We start from the raw sequence: 21,494 nt of genomic DNA on the forward strand, positions 1-21,494 counted from the left end.
ACCCAAGGAGTTGCACCACACAGTCCCTAACCAACTTGGTGGCAGGGAGGAAAATATAAGTTAATTGGGACTGGGTGGCATGAGACCTCAGAGTCCTACTTGTCTGGTGGGTGTGATGTGGAAGAGTGTTGGGTTTGCTCCCGTGAAAGCTCTAATACAGGCTGTTAAATAGCTGTAAGACAATATTTTCATATGTGAATGCAGGTAAATCTGGATCCAAAATTCAAAGCACCCCAGCAAAGGCTGGGGGGGATCGCTACATTCCCAAACGCAGCACTATGCAGATGGAGATGGCAAATTTCCTCCTAACCAAAGAGAATGACCCTGCTGAGGATTCCCCTACCAAGAAGATGAGCATGTTGCTAAGTTACAATTACTTCAATAACTGCTACGCCTTCCTGCCCCTTTACAGAGCAGTGAACAATAGGTTCTATCAAGGGGGCACACGGCACTGACAAGTCCCAGCCATCACTACTTGCAGCTCTGGGCTTCAGGAGCCTAGGATGAGACTGAAGCTGTAGAGACTGCCATGCACTCGAAGCCTATGCTGCTTCTGGTAGCAAAATTTAGCTTTTGACTAACGAGGCTTTAAAATGTAGCAGGCAACAAAAACACAAAGCTGTAAGCCTATGCAAAGTGAAACTGCTGGTGGTAGCTATTCTAGGACAAGGTCTCCACAGGGAACACTTCTGGAATGTTTTACACTGTGTTCTGAAATCTGTTTATGAAGCATTTGGTCGCTTTGTGGCTGTGGCTTTTCCCTCTGGCAATGACACTGAATTTGCCATTGTTTGAAAATGTGAGCAGGACAATGTATGAAAGTCTGAGGAAAACTGCTTTGACCTGCCTCTGTGTGACTGACCCTTGCAGCACAGTCAAACATCTTCAGATTCTAAGAGAAGGGGACTTAGATGTCTGTTTAAATTGTAGTGTGGGAATTGTTTTAAATGCATTGCACTGAGGGTGATTTGTCTCTGTAGGAGCAACAGAAAGCCTGGGCAGTGAATCTGAATGGTTTTGATGTGGAAGAGGCAAAGATCCTCCACCTCAGAGGAAAACCACAGAATGCTCCAGAAGGTATGATACAGGCTCCGTGTGAGCTGAATCAGCAGGAGGGATCAGGTCAGGGGAACAGCAACACAGAGGCTCTGTGTGTGGTCACAGGAGAAATCAACTGGTTTCTGAGAGCTGTACAGGCTGGAGTCTCCTTTCTTAAGGTTCCTGAGATCGAGGGAGGGCATAACAGGTAAAGTGAATTTATTTAGGAGAGTTGCTATGACTGCCAGTTGGTCACCTGTTACAGGGCTTGCAAGGGTCTTCAGGGTGGAGAGAGAGATGAGAATCTTGACCTCATGTTCAGAAGGCTTGATTTAATATTTTATGATATATATTACATTATTACTATACTAAAAGAAATAGAAGGAAAATTCTCAGAAGCTAGCTAAGCTAAGAATAGGAAAAGAATGAATAAACAAAGGGCTGTTTCTCAGCAGAGGGTGAGACCCAGCTCCGCTGTGAGTGGTCAGTAAATCCAAACATTCACCCAAGACTGATCACGCATCCACCTGTTGCATTCCCCAGCAGCAGATAACCATTGTTTACCTTTTGTTGCTGAGGCCACAGCTTCTCAGAAGGGGGAAAAATCCTAAAGAAAGGATTTTTATGGAAAGATGTCGGTGACAGCTACCGGTACTGCAGGTTCCAAACGTTCATGAAGTCTGTAAGAGCATCAAACCCTCTGCTGTGCACTTTCTAGCTTAAACTGCAACTAAGTATAATGGGATTCAAAAACCCAAGTGTTTGTTAAATTTGTTTCCATGAATGAGGAAATTGTAGCTCACCCCTGCTCAGCAGTTCATTCTGCCAGTGATTTTAGCGCACTGCAGGCTTGTGAGTGTTTCTCTTAGGACTTTATTTTCACTCCAAGGGATTCCTAGTTGGGTGAGCAGCACTCAGCTGGGAGGAAACTAACTCAGGTTAACAAACCTGTTCCCCTGCACACAGACTATCAGAATAACTTGAAAGTGCTCTACAGTCAGAAAATGGCACCTGGATTGAGCAGGAAGAAGAGCAGATATATTCCCTCAAAGCTAGAACGGGTCTTGGATGCACCAGAGATATTCAATGACTACTGTAAGTAGGCTACAGGTGTGGAGAGTATTATTAATAATTGGTTAGCTGAGAAAGGCCACACTGATATAATGCCACTGGTTTAGCTGAAGGAGAAAAGTCAGCAGTCAGCCAGCTGAAAGGAAGAGTCAGCAGTGACCTTGCTGCAACATGAGGATAGGGAGTTGAGATTAGTCCTGAATATATCCTAAGAATATGTAGAAAGTATCAAAAGTAGAACCATAGGAATGTAGAAGTAGGCGTAGGTGCTTATATGTAAGCTGACCAATCCTGAGCTCAACTTTTGCAATATGTATGAAGCTCATTATGAACTGTATTTAACCCGCCATACTGATCAATAAAATTGAGCCTGTGATGATCAAACTGATGTCCTGGTTCCCTTCCGCCGACAAATGGTGGAGAATGCGGGCATAACCGAATCTCTGCCCTTTTTCTCAGATTAAAAGAAAAAGGGATTACGCCACGGTCGAGGAAGTTGGGTTTGGGTCCTTGCAGCTGGGACGGTGCCGGAATTTGAAGCACCCTTAAGGTTCACAACTGTGACTTAAGCCAATACGTGTCCGCCGGAGCCTGGAGAGCTGCAACAGCGCGCGCTGATTAATAGGTATGGATAGGCAAGCGGCATATGATTTATTTACTGCCTATTTAGAGCGGCGTGGGATAAAAGGGATAGATTTAAAAAAGGAGTTACCAGGGTTATTAGCTTATGGCCATGCTAAGGGTATCTTTTCTAATCCTCATACAGTTCATGAGCTAGCAGAGTGGAAGAAGTTTGGGGAAATATTGTGGGATACAATACTAGACGATGATAAGTCAGCAAAGAAATTCGGGAAGTTATGGTGGGTGGTGTATAACACGTTACTTCAGCAGGTCTCTGAGAGAAAGGCAGCAGAAACGGCAACAGAAGCTCATAAGAGGAATATAGGGTATGGTCGTGAAGATGATCCCCTGGCACCTTCTGTAACTAAGGTACTTATGCCTAAGAGTCCCCAGAAAAGTGGTGTGGAAGATTTTTCTATAGGCGCAGTGGAACTGTCTGCACCTTTCCTGTCAGAGGGGGAGGGCGAGTCGGATAGTGGGGGTAAGAGCAAGCCAGCTTTGCCTCCGCCACCAGCCTCAGGCGGGTCGGATGGTGGGGGTGGGAGCAAGCCAGCTTTGCCTCCGCCGCCAGCCTTGCCTCCGCAGCTACCCCCGAGTGAGCCGGCTCCGGTTACAGCTTCGGCGGGGGAAGGGCCCATTCCCCCGCCCGAGCCGGCTCCAGCGGGGGGGCTGATTGCCTCCCCCAGGCCGGCTCCGCTTGAGTTGGCTCCGGTTCCACTGTCAGCTCCAGCGGGGCTTCCCCCGTGCGAGCCAGCCTCTGCTTCACTGCCTTCCCCGCGCGAAAACTCGGTGTCTGCACCGAAGCGCCAGCAGCATAGCACCCTTAAAGAGCCAGATCCCATCCCAGGGGCGCACCGTGATCCATGGGGGGAGATGGCTAAACAGAGGAGGGAAGCTTGGGCTGCTTTGGCGAAAGAAGTAATGCAAATGGGGGATGGTGAGGCGTTGGAAATAGCTTCTAGTCTTGAATGTCCAGTTACATACACACCACAGTATGATGCACAGGGGGACCTTACGCATAATATAGCAGAATATACTCCCTTAGATTGGAAGCTGTTAACTCAGCTACGTTCTACGGTTAGTCAGTTTGGAGTAAAAAGTGAACCTTTTAGGCAAATGTTAGATTATCTTTTTAATACTCAGGTTTTATGTCCTAATGATTTAAGAGGAATAGTTCGGTTGATATTCACTCAGCATCAGCAGTTATTGTTTAACGCCCATTGGCAAGCGTTGGTAAATGAATCGGTTGCTGTACAACGAGCCCAGGGAGACCCATTACATGGGGTGACAGTAGAGGAGCTGATGGGCTTAGGGGCATATTTACGTACAGAGGCACAGATGATATCGGGAGAAGATAAACTTAGAGAGTCTATGTGGTTAGTGCGTGCTGCAATAGATATGGTTAAAGAGCCAGGAGGGTTACCGGCTTATATGGGCATTAAACAAGGTAGAGAAGAATTATTTGGAAATTTTATCGATAGAACAACTTCACAGGCATTTATAGCAGAAGCCTTAAAGGAATTAAGATTAGGGTTACAAAAGAAAGCAGAGTCCACTCAAAATCAGGTGTTAGCTGCTCTTGCTTCTCTCCGAAATGGCTCACTGGCATTCACGCAAGGAGGCTCGAGACCATTCATCACACAAGTTGCCGCCGTGACATCGGAGACACCAGCAGCTGCCGTGACATCGCTGCCACCTCCTGTCTGCAACCCGCAACAACACGGAGCTTCGGCTTGGATTTATCAGCAGCAGTAGACGTCACACTAATGACGAACCGGCCTGAGAGGATACCCACTGGAGTAAAGGATCCTCTTATATTAAATGGACAAACATGTGGAGCATTATTGCTGGGACGTTCCTCTATAACTATGTTGGGATTATTTGTTTTGCCTGGTGTTATCGATGCGGACTTTACAGGGGAAATACAAATTATGGCTTACACCCTTTATCCTCCGATTAAAATTACAAAAGGACAACGCATTGCACAATTGATACCACTGTCACAAATGACATCAGGAATACAATCATTTACTGGGCAAACACGGGATGAAAAAGGTTTTGGCTCTACTGGTGTTACACTTTTAACTGTGGATTTACAAAATAGACCAAAGCAAAAGGTTGAAATTACCTATGGGCATCAAAGCATAACCCTTTATGGATTATTGGATACAGGAGCAGATACTAGCATGATTTCTCCAGAAGCATGGCCACAACATTGGCCTCTATATCCTTCATCAAACATGCTCACAGGAGTAGGAGGATTTACATTGGCAAGTAGATCGCCGTCTTTGTCTGTGTGCATTGAGAATCAACAAATATCTGCTGTGTTTTCAATTGTTCAACTGCCTCCTACAGTTTCCTGTTTAATTGGAAGGGACATTTTAACACAATTGGGAGTGGTGTTAACTAATCAGCACCCTTTGGGGTAATTGCCATTGCTTGGACTTTCCCCATTCCACTCACCTGGAAAACGGATACACCGGTGATGGTTAAGCAATGGCCATTAAAAGGGGAGAGTCTTATGCATGCCCATGAATTGGTACAGGAACAATATACAAAGGGACACCTGCGACTATCCACAAGCCCTTGGAATACACCTATTTTTGTAATCAAAAAGAAATCAGGGAAATATCGTTTGATACATGATTTGAGGGCTGTAAATGACCAAATGGAACCAATGGGGGCCTTACAGCCTGGTCTTCCAAATCCAGCTATGATTCCAGAACACTGGCCACTTTTAATTATTGACTTAAAGGATTGCTTTTTCACTATTGGCCTGCATCCTGATGACATGAAGAGATTTGCTTTTACTTTACCAGCAATAAATCGTGGGGAATCAGATAAAAGATTTGAATGGACATCTCTTCCGCAGGGCATGCGCAACTCCCCCACTTTATGTCAGCTTTATGTTGATGCAGCATTACAGCCACTACGTCGCAAATGGCCAGCAACTATAATATATCATTACATGGACGATATTTTGTTTGCACAGCAACAGCCATTCTCCGCTTTATAGATTAACACCATTATAAATACTCTTGCTGCATATTCACTTGTTATTGCTGCAGAGAAAATTCAGACTACAAAGCCCTGGAAATATTTGGGATGGACTTTGACGGATCAAATAGTAATACCACAAAAATTGGAATTACAATTGGACATTAAGACTCTACATGATGCACAGAAGTTGCTGGGAGACTTACAGTGGCTGAAGCCTATTGTGGGAATACCAAATCACTTATTAGAAGCCCTACGGCCTTTGTTAAAAGGTGTGGACCCTACTACTCCTGTACACCTGACAAAGGAGCATCATCTTGCCTTGCAGCAAATTAGTAACTGTGTACAGCAAAGGTATGTGTCTCGTCGACAACTCGACCACCCCATTGACCTTACTATTTGGAATAGCCCTTGCCACTTGCTTGGTGCTCTCTCTCAGTTGCAAAAGAAAACGGGGGAGATACGGGTGTTGGAATGGTTATCACCACCGCTACAGCATAAGAAAACAATATCTTCAAAAATTGAACAATTGGCTGCATTAATCAAAAAGGGGCGTCTCAGAATTCTTGAAGTGGATGGTAGAGAACCTGCTACTATTAGATTACCTATGGAAAAAGAAACCTTGGACTGGTACTTGATAAATTCAAAGAATTTACAAGAAGCATTATTGATGTCACCTGCTAAAGTAGAGACTAGTAAATTAGTGCCTAGAGTTTTGCAATGGATGACAGAATGAACTGGATTACTCGACCTTTAAGAGAAGAAAACCCCATAGAAGGAGCTATTACAGTTTTTACAGATGCAGGAAAGAAATCAAGGCGTGCTGCTGTTACCTGGCAAGAAAAAGGACAATGGAAGCATCAACTCCTCACAGCAGACCCTGCAGATAGCTTACAAACTTTGGAATTGTTAGCAGTAGTATGGGCGGTGTCCAACTTACAGGAGCCTTTAAATGTGGTCACAGACTCTATGTATGTTGCAGGAGTAGTCAAACGAATAGAGGAAGCAGCAATTAAGGAAGTGAATAATAAACGATTGTATGAGTTACTGATACAGTTAAGGAAGGTTTTACGAGAAAGAAAGGCAGCATATTCTGTGATTCATATTAGGAGCCATAAGTGGTCTGAAGGTTTAGGAGAAGGGAATGAACGTGCAGATAAATTGGTTACCCTACCCATTGATAATTCTTGTCCTATTGACAAGCACACATTGGCCAGAGAAGCACATAGTAGATATCATCAAAATGCAAGAGGTTTAGCAAAACACTTTGAGCTGAGTTTGTCACAAGCCAAGGCCATTGTCAGAGCATGTCCAACATGTAGTTATCATAATGGTGGGATAGGTCTAGGCATCGGGGTTAATCCTCGAGGTTTAAAAATAAATGAGATATGGCAAATGGATGTTACACACATAGCTAGATTCGGTAAAGTCAAGCATGGGCACGTCACCATAGATACATACAGTCATTACATATGGGCTACGGCTCAGGCAGGAGAGAAAGCTATACAGGTTATCAGACATCTGTTAAGTTTTTCCGCTGTTATGGGAGTTCCAAAGAGTATCAAAACAGATAATGGTCGAGGTTATGTAAGTGCTAGGGTCCGGAAATTTTTGAATCAGTGGTCTGTTAAGCACGTGACAGGTATTCCACACTCTTCTACTGGACAGGCAATAGTGGAAAGAGCAAACGGTACCCTTAAGCAGTATATTGAAAAACATCAAGATTTGACAGATCCACAAGCATGTTTGGCTAAGGTTTTGTATGTGATTAATCATTTATGCATTTTTGGGGAAGATGATACCCTCCCTGCAATGAAACATCATCCGAGGTCAGGTCAGGAAAATACTAAGGAAACAGAGGTCTGGGTTAAGTATAAGAACCCAAGTACAGGATTATGGGAAAAACCTGCAAAAGTATTATATTGGGGACGGGGGTATCTTTGTGTTTCCTCACCTACAGGGCCTTTGTGGGGGCCTGCTAAGTGGACTAAACCTGTTTTTGATGCAGCCTCTGGTGGATCGCCTTACGGAGGAGGACAAGGAGCGACTGGGGAAGAAACTGCTTCTAGTCCTACAACCACTACTGTTTCAATTGAAGGGGTACTCGGAAGCGGTGGGCAGAGCACTGACACGTCACTACCGGACGGCCCAGGAGTTGATTGGTTTCATTGACTCATTATCAACTTTTCACTTAACAGATCCAGCGAAACTACATTGCCTTGACTGTCACAATCCACATTGTGCTGCCTGGATAGCTCTACGTTGTGGGGGTTGTAAAAGAACTTTTTGGATAGAACAATCATTATTACGGGATTTGTGGTGTCATACTTGTGAACACGAGCACACGTGGGGAAAAAGCTGGCAAGATGAATTAAGGAGACAAACGGGGCAAAACGCATATATAGCTTTAAATCTTTATGAGTCTCCTGAACAGAAAGTTCTTGCTTATTATCGATGGGAAATACAATGTATTGTGAATAGAATTAAGGTTCAAAGTAAATCACGTATAGTTTCTATAAGGTGTAGGAAATTAGTGCCTTTAACACAGCATTCAGTTGTAGGACCCTTCCAAGGGGATCCTGATAGAGCATTAGATTGCTGCATTGATAAGTTGCAAAAATTAAGTTTGAAAGTGGCAGGACCAGTGAAATTAGGAGCAGCAAGATTGAAGACAGATAAGAAAAAGAAGGCAAAAAAGGGAACGGTCTCATTTGAATAGGGGTATCAGTGATTGCTAATTAATTTTCTATGATTAGAACAATTTTACTGTTGTGGGACCCTCGGGAGGATATAGTTGTTGAGGAGGATAACGAACAAGAACTACGATTACGAAATAAGATACGCCTTGTGTTAAAGAAAGACCTTGAGCTGTTAGCCTCATATAGTAAAAAGGCTGAAGAGGCTTTGCAATCACCACCATTGAATTGGTTGCATTGGGTTGAAGATACAGAATTTTATACTGGTCCTTACTTACATTCGCTTCCTTGTTATGTTTGCAAAAGGGATAATGATAAATGCTATGCATGGGTAGCTTTGCATTGTGCAGATTGTAATCAGGTTTATTGGTATCCACAGAGGTCATTGGGATATTTATGGTGTACATCTTGTTTTGGAAAGTGGATTCGAAATCATATCTGGGTTAGAGCTCTTGATCAAAGTACTGGCCTGCCAGGACGGACAGGATTACAGCTCTTTGAGAGTGCAGAACAAGTGGTTATAGCATATCTTAGGTGGAAGTTACAGGAAAACCTTAGAATATTTGAAATTACTAAAGCCTCACGCATCATAGCCGCTCGCTGCAAAGCTGATTTGCCTTCAAACTTACCTCATGCTATACTTGTGAGCAAGGATGCTGATTTAGAATTAGATCAGTATATTCAAAAATTGACTCAGCCTTACAATAGACAATCTAGCAAACCAGGGAAAAGACAGCGAAGAAAGAAAAAACAACGTAAGCAGAAGGAAGAAAAGGAGAAGCAAAGCAAGCAGAAAGAAAAATGAGGTTTGTTTTTGTAATACTGCTCAATGCTGTAGAAAGTGAAGCAGTAGGAGTAACACACTTTAGTCAACCAAGGGAAAATTTATGGGTAACACTTGCTAATCAAACTAACCAATCATTGCTTTGTCTTGGTCTTGGAGGAGTCACTAACCCATTTCGAACATGCCTGGTGGGACTTCCGGTGTGGTCTCCTGGAGAATTTTGTAGTTTGATAAACAATCAAACCTTATGTATGTCTAACATGTCAAACATCACATTGCCGGTGCAAAAAGGGTATACTGCAGGTCAGAGTGATGGCTATCGTCAATGCTTACTAATCCAATCACTTAACACCTCTTTGCAGTCTCCTCCTGAGGAATTGGATCTTTTTGGAAGTACAAATGCCAGCATATCTAACACTACAGCTGGTGGATGGTTTAGCTTCAAACTTTTGGGTGCTCAGAATTTAAACCAACCTAAAGAAACATGGGCCACCCTAGATTCATCCCTGAATGTGAGTGAATTCTCTCCACAGCATTACAGTCAATGTAACGGCACAAATATCACAGCACCAATGAAATTACCCACAGGAATATTTTTGATTTGGGGAGACAGGGCATGGAATGGTATACCAGCTAAACCACAGGGTGGACCCTGTTTTTTGGGAAAATTGTCACTGTTTCATCCTAATGTGTCCTTGCTAATGCAGCTGAGTCAAAATTCAAACAGGAGAAAACGTAGCATACATGACTTAGACTGCAGCAAGATAGGAGATCCACGGTTTTGGGGCACATTCAAACAGGTGGTGGTTTCAACTATCTTACCGGGAGGATCTGCCAATAAAGCCATGAATTTAGCAAAACAATTAGGATGCTGGGCAAGGGATGAGCTGAACAAGACATCACAAATTCTAGACATGTTAACTGCAGATGTGCAAAGTGTTAACCATGCTGTTTTGCAAAATAGAGCTGCTGTAGATTTTTTGCTCTTAGCACAAGGGCATGGATGTGAAGAGTTCGAGGGAATGTGTTGCATGAATCTGTCTGATCATTCAGTGTCCATTCACACTAAGATAAAAGAACTGCAACAGGAACTTCACAAACTTAAAGAAGAAGATGGTTTAGGAATTGACGAATGGCTTAAAGGCTTAGGACTTGGACCGTGGCTGAGGAACCTTGTGATCTATGCTATAGGACTGCTGGGTGTAATCTTACTGTTTTTGCTTATTTTGCCTTGTATCTTTAACTGTATTCAAAACATGGTCAACCGTACAATAGCAAAAACATGGCAAACTAACCTCCTTGCTCAAGAAGAAAACGGGGGAAATGTGGAGAGTATTATTAATAATTGGTTAGCTGAGAAAGGCCATACTGACATAATGCCGCTGGTTAAGCTGAAGGAGAAAAGTCAGCAGTCAGCAAGCTGAAAGGAAGAGTCAGCAGTGACCTTGCTGCAACATGAGGATAGGGAGTAGAGATTAGTCCTGAATATATCCTGAGAATATGTAGAAAGTATCAAAAGTAGAACCATAGGAATGCAGAAGTAGGCGTAGTTGCTGATATGTAAGCTGACCAATCCTGAGCTCAACTTTTGCAATATGTATGAAGCTCATTATTAACTGTATTTAACCCACCGTACTGATGAATAAAATTGAGCCTGTGATGATCAAATTGATGTCCTGGTTCCCTTCCGTCGACAAAGGTCCCCAACATCTCCAATGTCCCCAAGGTCTCCAATGTCCTCAGTACCCCCAAGGTCCCATCACCCCAACATCTCCAGTGTCCCCAACGTTCTCCAATGTCCCCAAGGTCCCCAAGGCCCCATAACCCCAGTGCACCTGATGTCCCCAGTGCCCCCAATGTCCCCAAGGTTCCAAAGGTCTCCAACATCTCCGATGTCCCCAAGGTCCCCAAGGTCCCCATTGCCCCAACATCTCCAATGTCCCCAGTGTTTTCCAATGTCCCCAATGTCCCATCACCCCAACATCTCCAGTGTGCCCAAGGTCCCCATCATTCCAATGTCCCCAAGGTCTCCAATGTCCCCATCACCCCAACATCTCCAATGTCCCCAACATCTCCAATGTCCCCAAGGTCCCAAAGGTCCCCAACATCTCCAATGTGCCCAACAACCTCCATATTCCCAAAGTCCCCAACGTCCTCAAGATTCCCAAGGTCTCCAACATCTCCAACATCTCCAAGGTCCCCAGTGTCCCCAAGCTCCCCAAGGTCCCCAAGATCCCCATCACCCCAACATCTCCAACATCTCCAAGGTCCCCAAGGTCTCCAAGGTCTCCTCACTCGTGTCCCCTCTCCCCCAGGCTCGTCCCCGGTGTCCTGCCACCCCGTCCTGGCGGGTGACGCGCTGCTCCTGGTGGTGGCCCAGCCGCCCCGGGTGTTCCTGTGGGGGGCCGGTAGCTTCGCACCGCACGCGGACATCCCGCACAGGGACATCCCACACGGGGACATCCCACACGGGGACGTCCCGCACATGGACATCCTGCACAGGGACATCCCGCACGTGGACATCCCGCACGTGGACATCCCGCACAGGGACATCCCGCACAGGGACATGTGGTTATGGGGGTCCATCAGGGTAATGGGGTCATGTGGTTATGGGGGTCCATCAAGATCATGGGAGTAACCAGGGTCATGGTGTTATGGGGTTCCATCAGGGCCATGTGGTTATGGGGGTCCATCAGGGTCATGGGGTTATGGAGGTCCATCAAGGCTATGGGGTTATGGGGGTCCATCAGGGTCATGGGGTTATGGGGATCCATCAAGGTTATGTGGTTATGGGGGTCAATCAGGGTCATGGGGGTCCATCAAGGTCCTCGGGGTCCATCAAGGTCATGGGGTTATGGAGGTCCATCAAGGCCATGTGGTTATGGGGGTCCATCAGGGTGATGTGGTTATGGAGGTCCATCAAGGTTATGGGGTTATGGAGGTCCATCACGGTCATGTGGTTATGGGGTTCTGTCGTAGGAAGGAGACCAGGACACCAGGTGGTTCATCACAGGTCCCGTTTATTGAAGAAAGCATCAAACACTTATACAGCAAATAATAAACTCATGAATATTCTGTAAGCCAAGCAATCTATTGGTTAAACTATACCATGAACTCTTCCTCATTCCTTAGGGGTTACATCTCTCTTTTCTCATGTCTCTTTCACTATTTGTTATCCTACTACAGCTAGGCCCAAGGACACGCTATCTCATGGGTGCAGGACTTGGAATTAGCCACGGCTTTGTACTTTTCCATTCTCCAGCCTCCTACATCTCCCAACACTTCCCTTGTTTTTATTTTTTGTGAAAAGCAAAATTCTATGGGCTGTGTCACACTCTTTGCAACACAAAACCAGGCAATTCTAACAACTAAACAGTATTTCAAACAGTATTCTCAGCTAGCAAGGTTTCTCTCTTACAAGGGATCTAAGCCAGGGAAACAAACCAAAAAGGCTGTCACTATTTATAGGATATGCTATATAACAGATCCAAAAAGAATTCTATGTGCTACAAGGCTCAAACAAAACTCAGGTATGCTAATACAACTTACAAAAATAAGCTAAAGGAGTAACATGTGCGCAGGTTTCACCTGTGTCAACTGTCTGGTCAGTTTGCTTTCTATTCTCAAACAGCAGATATACTTCAAACAGGAATGGCTCTACTTACAAATGCTTCTGATTGTCCTTTTTTAACTAGAGTTTCTCTGATGTTCACAACAACACTTTACACACGTCATAAAAATAAACGCCTATCGTAAAAGGATAAATCAAACTAACATCACTTAAACTTAATAGTACCTAGACTTAAAATACCTAAACTTAAAATATTTAAACTTAATAGAACTTAACGTTACTTAAACTTATCTTTACTTAAACTTAACAGATTTTTAAATCAACAGAACTTACATGTAAAATCACTTAAATCTAACAAAACTTTAACAAAATTAACTGACTTTAAATTCTACATAACTTAAACCTAATATAATTTAAACAGAATCTAGCTTTACTTAAACTTAATAACACTTAAACTTAACAGGAGATAAACTTAACAAAACTAAACCTTAACAGTATTTAACATTTAATGGCACTTAATAGATAATTTAACTTAAACTACTTAGCAACGGATGATACTTACTATAGAAATAAAATATAGCATTTACTATAACTTACTTACAGGCCTGATTCTAAAATACTAAACTAAAACAAGTTTCTTCACGTATTTGATGCAGCATTTTTATACTTGAATGCACTTAAACATAAGAAGCTTGTTCAAGGTATACCTGTGGAAAAATTCTTTTAAATTCAGTGCTTGCTTTTACTTTTATGACATCTAAACAAAGCTTAAAAAATACAAAAACCACACTCATTACATCTTACTTCTACAACCACTTTAACACATTTTTAACATTTTTAAATTTTTCAAAATATAATTTCAGAGTTTGATCTTCCACCGATTAAAGTCTGTGATTCTGATTTTTAAAGTCTCTGTTAATACAGATGATTTTAAGACAGCATAACGGATGCTGAGCCAAATCGGCCGAAATTTGACTCCCGCATTCACTACGCTGATTTGTCTTTCACAGTCCCTGCTAGGAAAAACAAAAGGTCTTTCTAACTTAGGTGAAAAACGTCTTGACCATAATTGTCCTTGGTGTCTTTTGTTTATTATCACTGGCTTCTTAATTGCAGTAGAAATCTTTCTTTTGTTGACAAGAGTCACATTTATTAAGCTGTTAGGTCTCACACTGAAGCTTTTGCCGGCTGCGGGGCGGAGGGAGAGCGCTCCCGCTGGAAGAAGCGCTCCGGTCCCGCAGCGCTTGTGTCGGAGGGGGCGAAACCCCCCCCGCGCTGGGCTCCTTGTTTCGCGAGACTTGCCGGCGGGCTGAATCACAGCATGCGCTGCAGACACCGCTGGTCGGGTTGCTCCCCCTGCAGTGGCTCGGCTTCTTTGCTGGCTTATCATCTTCTAACACTGCTTCCCACAGTATATCCCCAGATTTTCTCTGTTCTGAGAGTTCATGGACCGTATGAGGGTTAAGGAAAATTTCTTCAGCGTATCTGTAGGCTAATAACAAATCTATCCCCTTTACCCCTTGCCATTCTAGATATGCGGCAGATAACTTATGTGCTGCTTGCCTTTTCATACCTCTTTCATGAGCGCTCTTGCAGCTTTCCAGGCTCCGTCAGCACGTAAATGGCTTGAGTCACCGATGTGAACCCCAAGGGTGCTTCAAAATTCTGGCACCATCCTGGCTGCTCAGGACCCAACTCCAACTTCCTCGACCGTGGCGTGTTCTCCCCCTTTTTCTTTTAGTTGAGACGAGGGGTCAGTGTTCGGGGTCAACCATTTGTCACAGGAAGGAGACCAGGACACCAGATAGTTCATCACAGGTCCAGTTTATTGAAGAAAGTATCAAACACTTATACAGCAAATAATAAGCTTATGAATATTCTGTAAGCCAAGCAATCTATTGGTTAAACTATACCATGAACTCTTCCTCATTCCTTAGGGGTTACATCTCTCTTTTCTCATGTCTCTTTCACTATTTGTTATCCTACTACAGCTAGGCCCAAGGACACTTTATCTCACAGGTGCAGGACTTGGAATTAGCCACGGTTTTGTATTTTCCATTCTCTAGTCTCCTAAATTTCCCAACAGTATCCGCCAAGTGGAGTTGGAACTCTGGCCAAGTTCTGATTCTACTTAGATGGAATACCAGTCAACCCAGAACTTTTCCTGTGCCAAGGGGTCCAAAGGGTGTTTTGGGGAGAACATGAGTCCAGACATGGGCTCTCCAAAACACCCTAGTTTTAAAGTCAAACAGATTTCAGATTCTGGGAGGACAATTTGGTGCTATGATGACAACACATAAGCTGAGCAAGTCCTGCAAGAATGCCCGAAGTCACAGTTCAATCAGCCCCCTGACAGATCGCCCTGTGTTTTAAATAAGTTCATATTTTTTTTTCGTAGAAAACCAGTTAGAGGTAATTAGTTTTTTGTGTGCGTTACATTCTTTAACTTTTCATTTGTTAAATATTTACACTCACAAGTTTGTTAAAAGTTGCTACAGTTGTTTGTTTTGTTGCAATTACAAGTTTGTTACTGTCCCACGAGGCAGTTTTAACATTACCGTTTCCTATGTTTTTAATAGGTCATGAAGGGGGAGGGGAATGTGGGTTTAATATATCGTGTTATCTGGGAGATCTCGCGATATTATACCTAACCCCTCTCCCTTTACTGTTGCCCTGCTGTTACCCCCGTTATAAATTACCCCTGTTGGCAGTTAATAAAGGCCATTTCACTGTCCACCACATTGGTGTCAGCGTGTCTTGGTCCATGTGGCACGGGTGCTGCCAGAGAGCCGTGCTCGACCCGGGACACCACACCATAGCCCCTGTAGTGGTGGCAACGCTCTGTGATGTCACAGCCTGCTCTGTCATGTCACAGCCTTCTCTGTGATGTCACAGCCCATTCTCTAATGTCACACAGATGGTCTCTGATGTCACAGATGGAAACCACACAATGCCCATTGTGTGAGAAGGGGAACTAAAAGTTTACCAGCCTCCTGCCAGCTCAGCCTGCCCCACTGGAACATTGGGGTCCACGACCACCAGGGACCACCAGAGAGACCCCAGGACACAAGAACACATGGGAAAAGGGGAGGGGAAATATGTTAATGATTTTGGGGAAATTATTATCATATTTATGTTTAGTCTGGGAAAATCAATGAATATGTGTGCAATATACAGAATATAAACAGAAACTTTCCTGTACTCAGCCTGCATGGCTTTGGGAGGAGCTATCCCCCATGCATCCAGCTGAATAAAGAATGCTGCTTCTTAATGCTATACTGGGGTTAAGGAGTTTTCTGTTTTGCTGAATTTTTGGTAACAGTCCCACTGCCAAGGAAAGCTCTGTCTGCTGCTGTTCACAAACAGAGAAGGGCTGGTGGCAGATGTGGGGCTCAGAGGCTGCCTGGGGCACAGTGACCATGAAATAATCAAGTTTTCAGTGTTCTGTGAAAGAAGGAGGGACAGCAACAAAACTTCTACACTGGAATTAGAAGGGCAGACTTTGGCCTATTTAGGATGCTGATTTGGGGAGTACTGAATCAGGCACTGATTTTTTTTAAGGAAAACATCCCTTAAAAACCAAGGGATCCAGGAAGGATGGACACATTTCAAGGAAGTAATCTTAAGGGGGGAAGGAGCAGCCTGTCCCAGTGTGGCAGAAGATGAGCTGGTGAGGAAAATGACTGGCCTGGCTGGCTGTGGAGCTTTTATGGGAACTCAGGGGAAAAAAAAGGACGCAACTTTTGACAGAATGTCATGAAACTTAGGAAGTGTTTAAGAATGTTATTTAGTGATGCAGAAAGAAAAGTTGAGAAGCCAAAGCTCAATTAGAGCATTACCTGACCACTTCTGTAAAAAATAATAAAAAATGGTGTTGCAAATAAATTAATAGCAAAACATGGGATGAGGAGAACATCTACTCCTTTTTTGGATGCAGTGGAGTATACAGTAATTAAAGATAAAAGGCTAAGCTACTTAACACCTTGTTTCTCTCAATTTTCAATATTAGCACAGGTTTTCCTCAGGACAAGTGTTCTCCTGAGCTGATGGATGGGCACAGGGAGCAGAACAGTCCCTGTAATCCATGAGGAAGAAGTTGTTGACCTGCTGATCCTCTCAGATGCTCACAGGTGTCTCTGTGACTAGATGGGATCCATCCTAGGGGGGTGGGGGAGTTGGTGGATGAGCTCCCCAAGCTGCTCTCCATCATTTACCATGAGGGCTGGCTCAGCAGGGAGGTCCCAGAGGACTGGAGGTGCCAGTGTGAGCCCATCCCCAAGAAGGGCTGGAAAGAGGAGCTGGGGAACTCCAGGCCTGTCAGCCTGACCTGGGTGCCCAGCAAGGTTATGGAACAGATCACCTTGAGTGCCATCACAGGGCACCCACAGGATGGCCGAGGGATCAGAGCCAGCCAGCGTGGGTTTCAATATCTGTACTGATGATCTGCATGAGGAGACTGAGTCCAGCAACAGCAAATTTGCAGATGACACCAAACTGGGTGTGAGTGTGGATCTGCTGGAGGGTAGGAGGGCTCTGCACAGGGACCTGGACAGGCTGGATCCAGGGCCCAAATCCAACAAGGTGAGGTTTAACAAGTCCATGTGCCGGGTCCTGCCCATTGGCCACAACAACGCCTGCAGCGCAACAGGCTGGTGACAGAGTGGCTGGACAGCAGCCAGACAGAAAGGGACCTGGGGCACTGTTGGACAGCAGGCTGGACATGAGCCAGCAGTGTGCCCAGGTGGCCAAGAAGGCCAGTGGCTCCTGGCCTGGCTCAGGAATGGTGTGGCCAGCAGGATCAGAGCTGATGGACTCAGCACTGATCTGGCCCACGCTCTGCACTCAGACATTGCTGCTGCAGCTCCAGAATAGGGAACACAAGGGGATCACTGCAGAAAACTTCGCTGGGAGATCATTTAGCTCCTTTAAAGACACCAAGACCACAGCCCCTCATTGACACAGTCTGTGGACACAGGGAAGGTGCAGAGAAACAAAATGAGAAATAGCACAAACAATGCTTTTACTTTGTGGACAATAATAAAAAACTAAAACACAGGGGGAAAAAAGGACAAATCCAAAAGAACTATCCAAGATGATGATTTATATTACAAATTATTTATATTACTTGGCCTATCCCTGCTGCAGCCCCAGCACTGCCACCCCCAGGGCTGTGCCCGGCCCCGAGAGCACTCAGGCCCTGCAGCAACACCAGGGCCACCAGGGCAGTGGGGCAGGGCCATGGCAGCAGCACTGGCAACACCAAGTGCTGCTGCTGCTGGGCACAGCTGCTGGGCCCACCCTGATCTGCCCCCAGCTCTGCACACAGACATTGCTGCTGCAGCTCCAGAGAAGGCAACAAAAGGGCATCTCTGCAGAAAACTTGGCTGGGACATCCTTTATTTCCTTTAAAGTCACCCAGAGCGCAACCCCTCACTGACAAAGTCTGTGGCCACAGGGAAGTTGGAGAGAAACAAAATGAGAAATGGCACAAACAAAGACATTTATTTGTGGACAATATGAGAAAACTAATATAAAGGAAAAAAAAAAAAAACCTACAGTCAAACCAACAATAAGGTGACTTCTATTATAAGTGGTTTGCAGCAATTGGCCATCAAATTAATGTTCCAGAAAGCATCCAGCAATCAGTCTCCACACTTCAGCCTTGAGCTCCTGGTTCCTCGGCTGTAGATGAGCGGGTTCAGGGCTGGAGGCACCACTGAGTACAGAATTGACAGGGTCAGATCCAGGGATGGGGAGGAGATGGAGTGGGGCTTAAGGTAGGCAAAGGCTGCAGTGCTAACAAACAGGGAGACCACAGCCAGGTGAGGGAGGCAGGTGGAAAAGGCTTTGTACCGTCCCTGCTCAGAGGGGATCCTCAGCACAGCCCTGAAGATCTGCACATAGGAGAAAACAATGAACACAAAACAACCAAATACCAAACAGACACAAACTGCAATGAGCCCAAGCTCCCTGAGGTAGGATTTGGAGCAGGAGAGCTTCAGGATCTGTGGGATTTCACAGAAGAACTGGCCCAAGGCATTACCATGGCACAGGGGCAGGGAAAATGTATTGGCTGTGTGTAGCAGAGAATAGAGAAAGCCACTGGCCCAGGCAGCTGCTGCCATGTGAGCACAAGCTCTGCTGCCCAGGAGGGTCCCGTAGTGCAGGGGTTTGCAGATGGACACGTAGCGGTCATAGCACATGATGGTCAGGAGGAAAAGCTCTGCTGAGATGAAGAACAGAAAGAAAAACACCTGTGCAGCACATCCTGAGTAGGAGATGTTCCTGGTGTCCCAGAGGGAATTGTGCATGGCTTTGGGGACAGTGGTGCAGATGGAGCCCAGGTCGCTGAGGGCCAGGTTGAGCAGGAAGAAGAACATGGGCGTGTGCAGGCGGTGGCCGCAGGCTACGGTGCTGATGATGAGGCCATTGCCCAGGAGGGCAGCCAGGGAGATGCCCAGCAAGAGGCAGAAGTGCAGGAGCTGCAGCTGCCGCGTGTCTGCCAATGCCAGCAGGAGGAAGTGCCTGATGGAGCTGCTGTTGGACATTTTCTGTGTCTTGGCATGGGGATCTGTAAAAAAGTAATCATGGCATAGTTGGGTTTGGAGAGGACTTGAAATATCCGAGCACAGCCTCGGGAAACTTTCCCCCCACTGCCTGCCTAGGGCTCTGCTGCCTGGAGCTGTCCCTGCCAGCAGCTGCTTCCCTGTGCCCAGGGCTGGGCCCTGCCAGTGCTGCCAGAGCCCAGCCCAGCCCTGGGGGCTCAGCTCTGCCCTGCAGAACCCTCCCACCTCTGGCACTGCCCAGGGGCAGCTCTGGCTCTGCAGGCTCTGATGGCTCTGTCAGAGCAACCCTGAGGAGGCTGAAAAAGAAAAACTGATGCAGCTTCTAGGGGGCCCTGTGCAGGTTTCTGTCACTGCCTGGCTTAGTAAGATCTGAGAAAAAGCTATTTTCTTTTTCTGAATCTTAACTGAGAGATTAATATCAATGTGCAATTTTTCATCCTGGCAACAGAAAGCAGTAGATTAAAAAAGCAAGATTTTCCAATTTATGCAGCCCCAGCCTTGCTGTGCTCCCTGTATAACCTACTTGGAAATATTGTACAGCTAAATGTCATGCTGGGAGCAGTCCTGAACAATGCAGAATCCTCACCACACAAAGAAAACACTTCCAAGACTGACCAGCTGTCTCCTCCCACCCAGACCTTGTCCCCCAGTGCTGGGAGCAGCTGCCAGGGCTGGCTGAGAGCTGTCCCTGGCAGACAGCAGAGTCCCTGCCCCAGCACAGCACCCTGGGCTGCAGGACCCTGCTCTGCACGACAGCCCTGGGCACCCCTGGCTGCTCTGCACAAGGGACAATCAGAGAATGTACTCACAGGGTCTGTAGGCATTGGGATGTTCCAGCTTTAGGAGATGGCTCCAGGAGCTGCAGCTGCATTGTCCTGCAGCCCGAGGTTCCTGTGCCAAGGGCTGGCAGTGATTCTGCCCCAGGCACTTCTCAGCACCTTCCCAGCCCTGACTGATTGAAGCTCTCTGTGCCTCTGTGCTGTGCCCAGGGTGGTTGCAGGCAGTGCCCCAGCCCTGCTGGGCTGGAGAAAAGCTGCTCATTGAGAGAAATGTGCTTTTGAAGCTCTTCTTGGTTACCAGGAGCTGCCTCTGTGCCAGGAGCCCAGCCCAGCTCAGCAGCACAGATACAGCACCAGGACTTTAATGAGCCTCTGGGGCTTTGTGCTCAGGCCCTGAACATCAGTCCCTGAGAGGGAGCTGAAGAAACTTCTCCAGAACTCCAAGTCAGAATCCAACTCCAAAGTTCCTTGGACTTTTAATGGGTCCCACTGAGGGACACAACTGAGAAAGTGTCCCCAGGCCCCAGGCAGAGCAGAGAACTGGAGACAGTGATGACAGGTGGGGACAAAGAGAAGCCAAGTCTTGGTGCCCTGGGGCACAGCAGGGTCTGTGCCAAAAAGGGCTGTGAGGAGACACCTTGTCCTGAGGCACTGAGGCCTCCTGGCACAGCCCCAGCCAGGCTGGGCACTGTCAGCCCCTTGTCCTGCCCTCAGCATCCCCCCCTAGCCCACATCCCAGTGGCCTCAAGGATCTGCTGGAAGGAGTCCCTGGGGAGCCTTGCTCAGCAATTGCTCTGGGGGCTCCTTAATGCTCCCTGTAGGGACTGCAGGTTTTTCAAAGGACTTTGGGTTTGGCTTTTGTCTTGCTGTCTCTGAGAGGTTTGTGCAATCATGGCCTCCAATTATCTGCTGTAATTAGTCCCTGGAGAGGCTTTATGAGTAACAACACTCAGTGGGGCTCATTAATGCTTCAAGGTACTTCAGTTTTTTTAAGGTACTTGGTGTTTCCCTTTTGATACAGACTCTGTGAGAGGTTTGTGCAATCATGGCCCCAATTATCTGCTTTAGCGAGTCCCTTGAGAGCTTTGTACTGACACTAAGCAGGGCTCATTAATACTTTGAATTACTCAAGATTTTCAACGTACTTTGGATTTTCCTTTCCACTCTCAATCTCTTAGATGTTTTTTGTGCCATCCTGGCCTCCAGTTCTCTCCTCCATGGAGCCCACGAGGAGCTTGTGTTGGGGATGGACCTCAGTGAGACCCATTCATGCTTTGAGACACTTTTTCTTCTGACTTTGACTCCTGGAAAGGTTTATGCTATCTCCCCCAGATCCTGAACTTCCAGGGCTCAGCTCCAAATGAACCACCG

General features: G+C 45.9%; 1 protein-coding gene across 1 annotated transcript in view; it reads right to left on the minus strand.

The window, feature by feature from the left end:
• Nucleotides 1-18,945, minus strand: part of LOC134420884 (olfactory receptor 14J1-like) — a gene marked incomplete at its 5' end in the record, with an annotated part of 68,821 nt that extends 49,876 nt beyond the window's left edge. Inside the window, one exon of the mRNA XM_063161295.1 lies at nt 18,484-18,945. Coding sequence (XP_063017365.1) covers nt 18,484-18,945 — 462 coding nt within the window. The remainder of the gene's footprint in view (nt 1-18,483) is intronic.
• Between the last annotated feature and the right edge of the window lie 2,549 nt (nt 18,946-21,494).

This window comes from Melospiza melodia, chromosome 7 (assembly GCF_035770615.1).
Source record: "Melospiza melodia melodia isolate bMelMel2 chromosome 7, bMelMel2.pri, whole genome shotgun sequence".
Taxonomy (NCBI): domain Eukaryota; kingdom Metazoa; phylum Chordata; class Aves; order Passeriformes; family Passerellidae; genus Melospiza; species Melospiza melodia.